Genomic DNA, 13,311 nt, shown 5'->3' with positions numbered 1-13,311 from the left:
ACAATGTAACTAAATTTTGTAGGTATCCAACTTCGTTTGGTCTTTTTTAACTTAAGATGAATATGACAACCTCAGGTGGAAGTACCAAATATGATCATGATTTCTCCTCTATTTATACCCGTTAGCATGGGAAATAAAGAAGGTCATTTGTGTGCGACTGGTGCGAAAACTGTGTGATGCGTGGCGCGATTTGAATTTCAGACTGCACATCAAACAGCTTGCGGGTAAATCGTACTGCATATCGCACAGAGACTTGTGCGGTGCGAATGTGCGATTTAGTCTTCTCTCTGGCACATCCTCTCTCCCTCTCTCTATGTGTTCCTCCTCTCGTTCCATCCTCTCTCTCAGTCTCTCTCTCGCTTTTCTCTCGCTCGTTCCTCTCTCTCCCTCTCTATCTAACGCTCATTTGGCACTAGTATCAGCACACTAGTGCACCGGATACCATTAGAACTCTGAAGTTGAGTGTGCTTGGGCGAGAGCAATACCAGGATGGGTGACCGCCTGGGAAGTCCTCGTTGGTGACCACAGCATGGGTATGTGATCACACTTCAAATTAAAAAAAAAAAAAAATCTAACGCTCGTTTCTTTCCCTCTCTCTCTATCACTCGCTCATCTCTTTCCATCTCTCTCTATCGCTCGCTCCTCTCTCTAACACTGGTCTCTCTCTCTCATTCGCTCATCTCTCTCCCTCTTTTTCTCTAAAGCTCCTCTCTCTCTCTCTCTAACACTCTTCTCTCTCGCTTGCTCCTCTCTCTCTTTAACACTCTTTTCTCTTGCTCGCTCTTCTCTCTCGCTCACTCCTCTCTCTCTCCTCTCTCTCAATCTCTCTTCTCTCTCGCTCACTCTTTCTCTCTCTATCTCCCTTCTCTCTCTCCCTCCCTCCCTCTCTCCCTCTCTTTTTCCTCCTCGCAATCATCTGTGCGGTGCGAATTTCTGCACCAATTCGCACTGGACATCGCACAAGGCTTTTGGTGCAACCGACATGCGCACAGGTCTGTCAATTTTCGGACTGCACCGCAGGACCTCTATCAGGATATATTTATTTATTTAGTTCTTTATTTTGTACAGTTTCTTTTCTGTTAAATTTATTATATACTTCAGGGAAGACTTGTTAGTTATTTGACCTGTCCTCACTTGAAACGGATCTCACTGTGTAAAAGTTGATCGATAAAACGTCAAGGCTTACATTTTCAGCCTTACAGATGCGGTGCATTGATATCTGTGGCACTGAGTCAGCCTGATGTGACCTTTGTAGTTGGAATCTATTTGCAAGATGTTGAAGAACAATCATGATTTTTCGGATACCTTATTCTAGGCCTAGTGCTCCCTAAATAAACCTCTGAGACTTTGAGGTCGCTTCTACAATGGCACAGAAGCCAATATAGAGAATGAAAATAATATATCAGACATACTGAAACTAAGAATAGCTAGAGCTATGGGCGAAGAAATGGTGAAAGAAAGGTCAAAATGATTTATCCCCCTTAATCCAGTACAATTTAGGTTTTCATTCCCTTATTCTACCGAATAAATTTCCACATGGATGGGATTCCTTCCACCAATCCTGGCCCATCCTGTCTTCTGTCCCGGGCTGGGTGACGGGATGTGGTCTGAGGTATCACATCCACTGATGTGTTGTGTCATCGAGATGCGACAAGATGAGACATCTGTCTAATCCCGTCCTCAAACTCTAGGCTGGTAAGTGTACCCTCTCATTTTATTGAATTGGAGGGCAATGGGGCTGTCAAAACTTCGGGCATACGTGTATTAAGCATACTGGTGCTTTTAAGTTTATGAAAATCTCTTCTGCAGATAAATGTTCCCACAAATCCTTCTGGTGCTGAGCTCCTTGCACCAGGTATTGTGGCAAAGGAATCAGATTTTTATCTTCGAAGATTATGGGGAAAACCTACCGAGGTGTGTTTTACGTGCTCTGATTGACAAATATTTTAGATATGTCTGATGTCTGTGGAAATTATCTTACCGGGTTATGCCATAATGATTTTCTGTGAAAATTGTGAAAACTGAGGTTTAGATCATTATGGAGTTTGATCACCATAAAGAGAAATAATACTTTTACTAAAGATTTTTTTGACGTGTCTTTTCTGGACATATTTGTATCAACACCTGCATGTATTCTTAGCCTTTTTTATGTTCACTCAATGAATGCCAAGTGAAGAGCATGAAGTTCTTAGAAAAAATAATAGCTGACTGTTTGATGATGGCATGCCATCATTTGATTTGGTCTTAGGATTTGCCGTTCAAGCAGAAGTATCTTTTGGCATTCACGGTAGGATATGGTCAAAGATTCAACATTGATGCGGCGCTCAAGAAGGTTAAATATCATACTTTTGTCCGCATGTTACTTAATCAGTAAGAATATGGTTTAATAATTCTGCACTTAAACTGTTATGAAGTCATTCAGTAGCTGAAATGGAAGCATAATAGCTCACACTTCATTTCTACTCTAAATTGACTGAACGAAATGGAAATGAAGGCGAGAATAACCGCTGGACATCTATAATTCTATTGTGTTTGTACATTTAAAAATACTTTAAGAAGAGTTGAATAGTTATGCAGATACATAGACTGATTGACTTGTAGACTGTTGATTCTGATCATTTTACAGTTCTCTTCGAATTTCACTATTATGCTCTTCCATTACGATGGTGTGACAACAGAGTGGAAGGAGTTTGAATGGTCAAAGCAAGCCATCCATGTCAGCGTCCCTAAGCAGACCAAATGGTAGATAATTTACTGTTAACAAGCTCATAATTCACTCGGTAATCATTGATGTATCTTGTTAGCAATGTTTTTCTTTGTTTTGTCGCTTAGGTGGTATGCAAAGAGGTTCTTGCACCCAGACATTGTGGCGCCATATGATTATATATTTATCTGGGATGAAGACCTTGACGTTGAGCATTTCAATGCAGAAGAGTAAACATTCGTTCCTCTTAGTTTTATTTATTGGTGTTTGACCTGAATCTATGAATAATTAGGCCAATGTGCTTTCCAGGTACATTAAACTTGTGAGGAAACATGATTTAGAAATTTCGCAGCCTGGACTGGAGCCAAATAATGGTTTGACCTGGCAGATGACCAAGAGAAGAGGCGATCGTGAAGTTCACAAGTCAGTATATAACCCCAGCTAACCAATTGTTTATTCATTGTTTTACATTTTTAGAAATGTCACTTGTCATCTTTTATATTTAGTTTTATGGTTACCACTGTCTTTTGTCAACTTCGCCCACAGCTCCAGCAGTGCCGATCCCCTTAGGGTCCCCAAAAAGATAATTTACGTTATTCCTTTTTTAAAAGAAACCCATAATGACCTTGATATGTTCTTGAAAAGAACGTACCAGCGTCGCGCCACCAAGAGACAAAGTTGTGTCAACTTGCACGTGCGACTTAACTATAAATAAGACCAGCCAATGGACAAGAAGCGGAAGCTGAGGCTGGAGCGGGAGGCTGTCGGTGACCAGAAAGGGGAGAAAGGGAGCTAGTTCCCGATCTTCATCATCCTTCTTCACCATCCCTATCTTCTCCACATACTCTGGATTCTTGTTCTTGTTTCTTATCTCTCCTATGTGACAATTTGGAATTACACATTGATAATTGGCGATTGCTATTCAAGGAAGTTGGTTGAGATTTTCAACCTAAGATACCTGATCGGTATCAGACCTCAAATGATTACTTATTCTGATATATAATGACGCATTTGCAGTGAAAGGAAAAAAATGTTGAAAGAAACAACATTTTTTGCAAATTTGAACTCATGTAGTTTACTTACCTTGAAGTAAGATGATAATATTGTTGTGTATATTTTTTTAGTTCTACTTTTTCTGACTTCTCATTTTATAGACACATTTCTATGGAAAACTTTTAGGAATTTTATCAGCCAAGTAGAAAATTTGTTGCAAGTTTGCTTTGGCTGCATGACTTATGCAGAGATTAATCATGTGTTCTAGCCGTTTTATTTGCAATAGGTTGCACTGAATTTTCAATCTATTTTATTTCTGAGTATTTTTTGTTTCATTTTTTAAGTATTTTGCGCCTCTTTACTTGGAACGTTTTATGATCTTGATGGAGATCCGAGATTGGCAGAAATTATTCATTTTTGAAACTGTGAGAAACTTCCAAACATAGCAGTATCGTTCCAGAAGAAATCCACAGTTAACGTGGCAGATAGAGAAGATAGAATGAGGTAGGAGTGTGGAATAGCTCGGTGGTGTGGTCGGATCGACCCCCCTCCAGATGTGCGAGTATAGGAGAATCTCTCTGCTCTCCCACGGAGCACTTTTTTGTGTTTGGAAATCAAGAAAAAGCTTGTCCCCTCTCCTGCTCCCTCAGGCCTTTATTTAGAAGGCTGGGCTTCCCGCCTTGTAACTAATTCAAATCCACATGTGCCAGGATGGTCGCATGTGTAGCTTGATGACGGTTTCTTTTTCTTTGGGATACGCTCTGAGCAGAACCATATCTGAGCGCCAGTTTTTATCCTTTGTTAACTAAAAATAATTTTAAATGTCTTTTTTCTCGAAATGCTTTTTAGAGAAACAGAGGAGAAGCCTGGTTGGTGCCGAGACCAGCACTTGCCCCCCTGCGCAGCGTAAGCAAGATCCTTCCTTGACTACTACTTCTTTTTTATTTACTATCTCTCCTTTTTATATTCATGAAAATATCTGAATCATTTCGTATCCTGCTGTCGTTTGTCCTTTGCAGATTTGTTGAAATCATGGCCCCTGTTTTCTCTAGAAAGGCTTGGCGCTGTGTCTGGCACCTGATCCAGGCATTTACCCCAGGACTTTCTCTACTACTACTTTTGATGTTTACTGCTCTTCAAAAAATACTCTCTCATTTCCTCCTTACTTACTTTGTTAAAGGCATCAGAACTTCGTCCTTGTTTATTTCTTCTTTCTTGTTACCTCTTCTAAATATCCCCATCTTTCCCTCTAAATTTCTTCCAATTTTTTGTAATGTATTTCCATTGCAAATTGCACTCAAGAAAGGATGCATAGCCTCTTTTCCTGTAAAATTTTACTCTTCACTTGTTGACATCATGAGAAATTCAATTCAAGTCTACGTTTTTGATTTTTTGTCCTATATCCCTAAATTTGAAAATGGATTTGCAGAATGACTTGGTCCACGGCTGGGGGCTTGATTTTGCGCTGAGGAAATGCGTGGAGGTACTTTGGGCAACTCTTCAACGCTCTATTTTTTCTTTATTTAATGGGTCGCAAATTTCAGCCAGCTCATGAGAAGATTGGGGTGGTGGATGCGCAGTGGATCGTCCATAAGTCTGTTCCTTCTCTTGGAAGCCAGGTAAAGGTGGCATATATCACATCCATAAGTTCATGACTCTTGTTTGCATTTGGCGGCTCAAATTCCTTTTCAAACTGTAGGGCCAGGCAATGGGTGGGCGGGCGCCATGGGAAGGGGTATTTCCGTTTTCCCTGATTATCATCACCATCTTTATCACTATCATCTTCTCAAAAAATCATCATATTTACTTCGGGTTTAGAAATAATATTAACCTTGTTTTCCTAGTGAATGATGTTTTCTGTATTTTGAAATTATCCTAAGACTTTAATAGGCATATTCAGCTTTCCATTTTTCTATTGTTCCTTCTTTCTGCATTTCCTGATTCTATCTTTTGAAATAATATTGATTTTGTTTTCCTTATGAGTAATATGTTCAATAGCTTGAAAGTATCATGATCGCTAAAGCACCCTTCAATAGTAGCATCATCATATTTTGATCAGTACATTTCTGTATTTCCATTTTGTTTTCTTATCTCCAGATTACTACAAATTATGTCTTTGTTCTCGGTGAAGGGTACTTCCAATATTTTCAAAAGTCTGTGAGAATACTGAAGGAAAAGGGAAGGGAAAAGCAAGGGGCTAGAAGTTAGACTGGTCTAATCCCTCAGGGCACCCCCACTGTAGCAGTCCTACCTCATGTTGCCCGGATGAACATGCTTGATGTTCTAATTTCAGAATATGCATAAAAATCTCCAAAATATCCACACTGGGTCTTATACCCCTATGGGCATATATTCCCCCAAAAAGACCGAAAAAAAGCCCCCCAAAACCCCGCCTAAGGCTGGATCGATAACTGATCCTATCATTACTTCCAACCCTATTCCCTCCCTCCTTTTTCTTCTCGCACCTTGTTCTCAAGGTTAAAGTTCGGGAAGCTCTGGTTGATGGCGACAGTTTCTTCCTATGTTGTCTTAGGAGTAGGTGCTGCCTCTTGATGAGTACCTCCATTCCACAAGGGGAAATCTTGGTCCTCAACAGCTCGTCCAGTTGCACCCCCAGCCTCAGTTCATCTACCAAGGAGAATGGGACTTGGTGACTCCTGATCTGTGGTCTAATTGTGCCCTTGAGTTGAGAGACGTGGAAAACTGTATGGATGGTTGTGGCATCAGGATCTCTAGCTTATTTGCAATTTGAGCAAAGCGTTGAACCACGCGATAGGGTCTCTAAAGTTGTTACTGAGCTTCTCATAGGGCCTCGGAGTGTGCGACTTTATGCAGTAATGTTGTAACTTGAGATAAACCAAATCACCCTCCTTGAAGTCAAGCAGCCGCCGACCTTTATCTGTCTGTGCTCTCATTTGATCTTGAGTGCAAAACAGTTGTTTCTACACCTGAAGCATCGTATCTCATTCGAAGCTTACAATCAGTCTTCAGGAGATCAGAGTCGATTGCTGTGAGTGAGAGAGCCTCGGCGACCTGGTTGTGTTTCCCTTCCTTGTACTGGACTGAAAATTGAAACCCCATTATCTTGGGAAGCCATTTATGGTCTGTAAAAAAACGAAGGCTCGACTAGTCTGTCCTGATGATGAATGAGCAAACATGGAGATTGTGCTTCCACTGCGGCACTGCCAGAATGATCGGCATAAGCTCTTGCTGATACTCCAATGTCATCCAAGCCTTAACCAAAATAACCATGATGAAGATCACAAGAGGCCGTTCGTCTTGAAGGAGGAAAGCTCCCACCCTGAAGCTAGCCATGTCATTTCACTACAAAGATCTGGTTGGAAGCTGAAGCCACGACACAAGCATATTGAGCAGTGCCTGTTTGAATGCATTGACTGAAGCTTGGGCGGTGTCAGACCACAAATTCAGGTCAATGGGTGTGCCAAGGCTACAAACTTCTCGATGGGGGTAGTTCAGAATGGGGGTTCAGGCATTGGGAGCACCAGAGTGTCATCTTCCTTGGTCAACTTGTTGTTGGTGTGCACGAGCATGGTTATGTCCCGTTCAACTTGTTGTTGTTGTTGTTGTTGTTGTTGATCGAAACGAGGTAGTGTTTAACGGGAGGGCGGCTTCAGTAGAGAATGCCGCTCATGATGTGGAGGCGCTGAAGACGTTTTGGGGTGGAGGGAGAGGATAGCCTATTTTGAGTTTGATTGTACATTGTTTGTACAAAACCTCTATCATTAATGATAGCAGGTAGACCACCGGTTCCGGGTGGTCTTCTTTATTGTTCAAGAAAAAAGTCCCCTTCACGTAAGTGTCCTAAGCCATCTTCATTGTTGCAATAAAGACAGAAGACACGCTCATGGCGGTGCTTTAGTTTAGGGTCAGTCAACTGCAATTGATGACATCAAGGATGGGGGTTGGTGCCAGGTGGGGGTCCCATCAGTCCTTGAGGCTAGGGCAACCAATCACCATTGAAGGGGCCTGCTCTACTGTGGGCAAACCTTGGGACAGATTGGCTGATAGGGTACTGGGGTCTGAAGCCGTAGTGTGATGAGCCTGGAAATATCCTCTTAATGATGAACCCTGGATTAGTGAGACAGGAAATCGAAATCCTGCTCGTGCGTCCTCCCACAAACAAGAGCATGGTCTAGCCGCCTGGCGTTGGTGACGCGTCGGCTGGCTTGAACGAGATCATATGTGATGTCCTTCAATAATTAGATATTCAAAGCGTGATCTGGATAAGTAGCTCCGTTTTGAGTTAGGCTTGTTCAAGAATTGGCTCTGGAACATTGGGGGTGTGCAGTACGAGAAGTTTGAAGGCATGATAGTCCTCCAGTGCTGAGTCGGTATGCTGGAAGTTTTGCAGATGTTGGCAGGTTTTGCCCACCCACGGTGGGCTGAGCCGCGCAAGTAGTTTAGACTTGAAATTGGTCCAGTCCTGAGAGGTCTGCTTCATAATTACATCATAATATTTTATTTCCGTTTGTTTACTCTATTTCCATTTTTATCTTTCTTCTTGTTCAAGGGTATTCCAAAGCTGTCTCTAGACTAACCTCATTCAGGGTTCAAATTATAATTTGCTGTAGGTCATAAAAATGTCGTATTTCTGTACATTCATGAATTAATAAAATAACTAAGAACATATTAACTTACATATTATTAGAATAATACACGAGCAATTGGCTATCTTATCTTGCAGCGCATCCGAAAAGATCACATCTTGTTTTGATTGCTTAACATATAAGATTGTGGGTTCATAATTGGTTAACCCTTTTTTATCTTGTTCGTAGGTACGAGAGCATTGCAAATATGAGTGGGGACTGTTTCAAGAACGGCTTGAAAGGGCAGAGAGAGCCTAGTTTCGAGTCCACAGGAGTTACCATATTGGATTAAAAAGTACTCAAGAAAGTTTCCCTACTTTTTAGCCTACTTTAGGTGTGTAAATATATGTCACTATAATTCAAATTTGATTTAATCAAATAAAATTGATAATTATCTCTTTCAGCTGTATTGTGATAATCAAATAAAATTTATAATTATCTCTTTCAGCTGTATTGTGATGAGTAAGGTTGTCTTTTTAGGGATTGGTACTAAGAATAAAATGATTTGAGTATCAACTTAGGATTACATTCAGTGGACTGAGAAGAGGAAATTCGAAACAGAGTGATAACAAATAATTAAAATGAACTAGTTAGTAAGTAAAAAAGGGGAGATATAGATTTAGTTTATTTTCTAGAAATGGATTATTTACATATTATGTATAAAATGATATTAGAGTGGTTAGTATGGGAGAATATTTATTATTTATTCTTTTGAGACATCTAGAAAGGTAGATAGGTAGCAGAAGGGGAACATTACTTAGAACACCATGGTTTTATAGTTCAAAGAAAAAAAGGTGCCAACTGCCACTCCCTAACTTTGATAAGCTTCCCTGGTTTGTGTCCGTTTTTATGGTGCACAACTTGATGTTTTTTGTCGAGCCATCATACAAGTTGTCACCACCATATTCTGGTTCGCCAAGGTTTGAGAAGGTTTCCTGATGATTTTACAGTTAAAAAACCACAGGTACTTTTTATTGGATCAAGGAGGAGCCTTAGATGATGTTGACCCCCAAGGAATGCTTGAACATGATGCTTTGGCTACCGTCGGATCCCCGGTCTCAATTTCAATGGAGAAATCACAGAAAATGGGCACCGTTGGATCCCTGGTCTCAATTTAAATGGCGAAATCACCGAAAATGACCACTGTTGGATGACTTTGCCTCCTAGCAGTCTGATCTCCGTAACGGGCGGGTTGATTGGATGCGATTAAATCTCAGCCTTTGACCCTTGTAATTACAAACCATATTGATCGACCTCTCTGTCAGTGTAAGCCACCGCAGCCAATCACTGCCTTCTAACGAGTGTGCCCCTGAAAGAGAAGACACATGAATGAGACTTGGGCATTTAATCTTTATGTCTGATCTTCTTTGAGAAGATTGGTGGTTTGAGAATATATCGTGCATTTGAATGTTTGACCTGTCATGAGGAAAGCTTCAGGATGAACTGGCTTGAAGCCTGGGACTTTTATTCATCTTTATTTCTTAAATGTGGCTGCCCATTGGGCTGGAATTCACTTCTTTCCATGATAGGCCCAGCCAGGTGTAGATAAAATGAAAAAAAGGCAGGTCAGTCCGATATTGAAGAAATTAAAAATTCTGGGTCAGCCTTTATTTACTGTTGCGATAAAGGCTGCCAACTGGAATTGCCTATGTCTAGAACCTTAACCAAGAGTTGTCTTCCCTACATTTTTATCCTTTTCCTGCTACTTTTTTTCAGTTCGCCAAAAATAAAACTAAAATTTCTGTTTTCATCTCTTTGCTCCCTCCATTTCTGCCTCATACTTTCATATTGGCTTATCGTTGTTTACGATTTTCCCTTACTTTATCCTCTTATTTCTCTCTTCATTACCCTCGTGTGTCTCTATTTAGCAACAGCCGAGTACTCAGGTACTCATCTGCATGACTTGAAAATTCAAACACTACAAAGGAGAATGACAAGAAAGTTGAAGATTATGTGTTTCGAAAGAAGCAGTTTCTTTCACAAATGAGCGAGCGCACATTTCTGTAGAGATTATTCCCATGCTCTGAATTATAGAAAAATATTGAAATTTGATTCTAAAATATGTGAAATTTTTTAAACAAAATGTGCATCAATGCGTGGATAAAATGAGGACGGTTCATCTCTCTCCGACCGGTTTCTTAAGCACATGCAAGGGTATTATACTGGTTTATGCCTACCGCTTGAACCTATGGAAGGGCATTATTCATTCTCTGTCATTTTGTAACACAGTATCAATAAAAGGCGAGATTCTACCATATATTGGCATATTGTGTTGTTACCATTGAGAAGTTCCCTAATTCCATTTAAGTTTGAAATCTGTAATAATTTATATTTGGGGAAAGACCATTCTGGTGTTTCAGAATCTGGCAATTATTCTTCTTCTTTCTCTTTGAGCCCGCTTTGATAAAATATGTATTTTTTGCTGAAAACCAGGTTTTAGGTAAAGTAGTAGAATTTAATTTTATCTATACAAAATCACAACACAATCTGAATGTGATGATATAGAATAAAAATGAAGTGGCGGGAAGCAAAAATTGAGAGGAATCTATACTGGATTGGTTCTACTCTGTTTAAGGGTAGATAAGAGCAGGGAACCATCTGATTTACTAGAGTTTACTTTGTTCCTTTCTCTTCATCTGAAATACTCTTATTCTTCTTTTTCTTCTTCTTCCACTACACTCTATCTTACTCTATTTTCATCCTTAAGGAATCACCAGACCTAAATGCAGATGGGTAAGAGAAGGCCATATTGATTGAAAAAGATGAGCATTAAAGGTCATCTGTAGCCACATGTGACCGTGTTAGCAGTTCCTAAGGTTAACTGAGATCTGACTTATGTCCACCTTTAAAAACTTTTAATGTAGAGCTTTACTTATCCCACAAAAAGTTTCTTATCATACTTTCCCAATTATGAAGTCTTGATATATCTGTCAAACAAATACTTTGAACATCTTATTCTACTCCCTAGTTAAATGAGTTAACACAATTTCCAACTCAACAGTTTATACTACCATTTCATAAGTCTTACCCTTCCATTTTCAACATCCATCCATGGGAAGAGGTTTGAGAGAATCTCATCATACAGTCACATGTGTCTATAAGTAAATCACATATAAAAACCAATACTTAGTTTATATAGAAGTTTACATGTCATGAGTGTTTTATTTATAAGCATTACCGATCCATTATCTAAATACTGGATAATGTATCATGACACTTTGTGATTCGCGTACTTTGCCCAAACCTAATATCTACCTGGGTAACTCAATAATTAGCATATGAAAAGGAAAGGTTGACTTGGCCAATGAATCCAATCAATGAAAAGAATTAGAGAGCCGAACCAAATAAATTGAGTTATAAGAAGGAAAACAAAAAAAGTCAAACCCATTAAAGGAAACTACGAAATCTGTACTGCATTGGAAAAGATCAATTGATTTGTGGTTTGGTGCCAACATTATATTACTGTTTCAAACATGCTGCTTTCTTAAACAAAGAAAAGAAATAGATAAAATAGATATACTTAAAATAATCATCTTGGTCACCGCATTATATAAGTACCCTTTCCTACAACGGTTTATCATTAACCAAGAAAAGAACTAGTTAAAAAATAACAAGGTAAAATAATAAATTTGGTTGGTTTTCAAACATCAATAAATTCTTTATTTTTGGTATCTGAATAAATTTTACTACAATTTCATGGATGAATCACAAACTGTCTAATGATTTAATTTGTTTCCTTTTTTGAATGTACATTATTATTTATGATATCAGATCTTAATGTGATGCAATTAAACATATATAACTTTTAATGGATTAACACTTGATTCACATTATTTGGCATTTTTTATAAAATAGTTATTATTATTTTTTTATAAAATAGTTATTTTTGCAGATGTTACTGTTGACATGCCAGCATGAAATGATGAAAAGTCTCTTAAATTAAAGGTATTTCATCTTGGAAAAAAATTACATAAACAGTTTTAATTTAAGTGGACATTCAGGGCTCAGCATCTGAAAATGTAGAAATTTGTCTTTTCATTTATTTACACGAATATATTGACTCAGTTTTAACTTACCAATAGTAATTATTTTATGCTTGTATTTTTTAGGGTTTTCGAATTTCATCATCAGTAGTGTAATAATACGAAGCCAGACTTTTCTCAAAAGGTAAAAGGTTTAATGTGAATAAATGAAGGGGAGATGTAAGGGTTTTATCAGTTGTATATCTCAAAGGGTTACCCTTTGATATACATATAAACATAAAAACCCTAGATTTTATTTGACAGACTTATCAAATAAAACTTCTTAATACCATGTATCATATAAAAAAGTATTTGATGTTGAGTTTGATATTATAGTTGACTGGTGTGACTATAACCAGTACCACTATTCTATAGAAAGGGAGATAGAAATATAGTTTTAAAGCCATTAATATAAAATTCAAGTCTGTCTTACATACAGTATACATACATTATTAACGATAATTTAATACTATCTATTATCAGTTAGTGTTATCTAATATCAGACATTAATAAAATATTCATTATTTTCATTAATAACTTAAAAATGATGTATGTCAGGAATGATACATGCATTTTCAGGGCTTGTAAGCTATTATTTAAAAATTCAATCCATGTCAATCATGTCGTATTTCCCCTTCTCTCTGCCTTGAATAAAACAGTTTGCAATCTACAGTCCCCGGACTACGCCGATACGGGCTGATGGATTGCATAGTACTGTGGCGCAAAACATAAAAAATGTTTTATACGACACCCCTACAAACTTAATCATTTGATGTTAGGCTACTACGGGTGTAAATGAAGCTACTATATTTACTTAATTTAACATTTTACAGTTCCTGAATAACCCATATTTTGATATATGAAGTCTAAAACCAAGATTATACCATAGTAAAGAAAAAGTAAAAGGCATTTAATTTAATAAAAAAAGGCAAATAAAATGCGAATGCTTCCTAAATTTTTTTGACAAAAGAAACACACCTAAGAA

At 38.4% G+C, this 13,311-nt stretch overlaps 1 protein-coding gene and 1 pseudogene across 6 annotated transcripts in view; both read left to right on the top strand.

Moving 5' to 3' along the window:
• Positions 1-8,707, top strand: part of LOC144716063 (uncharacterized) — a 10,553-nt gene extending 1,846 nt beyond the window's left edge. For 2 of the 6 annotated variants that reach the window (XM_078591078.1, XM_078591077.1), the window contains exons 4-14: positions 1,810-1,914; positions 2,249-2,370; positions 2,602-2,742; positions 2,833-2,934; positions 3,014-3,127; positions 4,547-4,603; positions 4,717-4,783; positions 5,127-5,180; positions 5,246-5,316; positions 5,397-5,432; positions 8,494-8,707. In XM_078591078.1, the coding sequence (XP_078447204.1) occupies positions 1,810-1,914; positions 2,249-2,370; positions 2,602-2,742; positions 2,833-2,934; positions 3,014-3,127; positions 4,547-4,603; positions 4,717-4,783; positions 5,127-5,180; positions 5,246-5,316; positions 5,397-5,432; positions 8,494-8,596 (972 nt within the window). In that variant the 3' untranslated portion in view covers positions 8,597-8,707. Of the gene's footprint in view, positions 19-1,809; positions 1,915-2,248; positions 2,371-2,601; positions 2,743-2,832; positions 2,935-3,013; positions 3,128-4,546; positions 4,604-4,716; positions 4,784-5,126; positions 5,181-5,241; positions 5,317-5,396; positions 5,433-8,493 lie in introns of all 6 variants that reach the window. The other 4 variants (XM_078591082.1, XM_078591080.1, XM_078591079.1 and 1 more) reach the window with 4 other exon arrangements.
• Positions 406-528, top strand: LOC144716367 (5S ribosomal RNA; annotated as a pseudogene).
• Positions 8,708-13,311: the final 4,604 nt, after the last annotated feature.

This window comes from Wolffia australiana, chromosome 20 (genome assembly GCF_029677425.1).
Source record: "Wolffia australiana isolate 7733 chromosome 20, ASM2967742v1".
NCBI classification, from domain to species: domain Eukaryota; kingdom Viridiplantae; phylum Streptophyta; class Magnoliopsida; order Alismatales; family Araceae; genus Wolffia; species Wolffia australiana.
The sequence above is the reverse complement of the archived record's forward strand: the minus strand, read 5'-3'. Positions and strand labels throughout refer to the sequence as shown.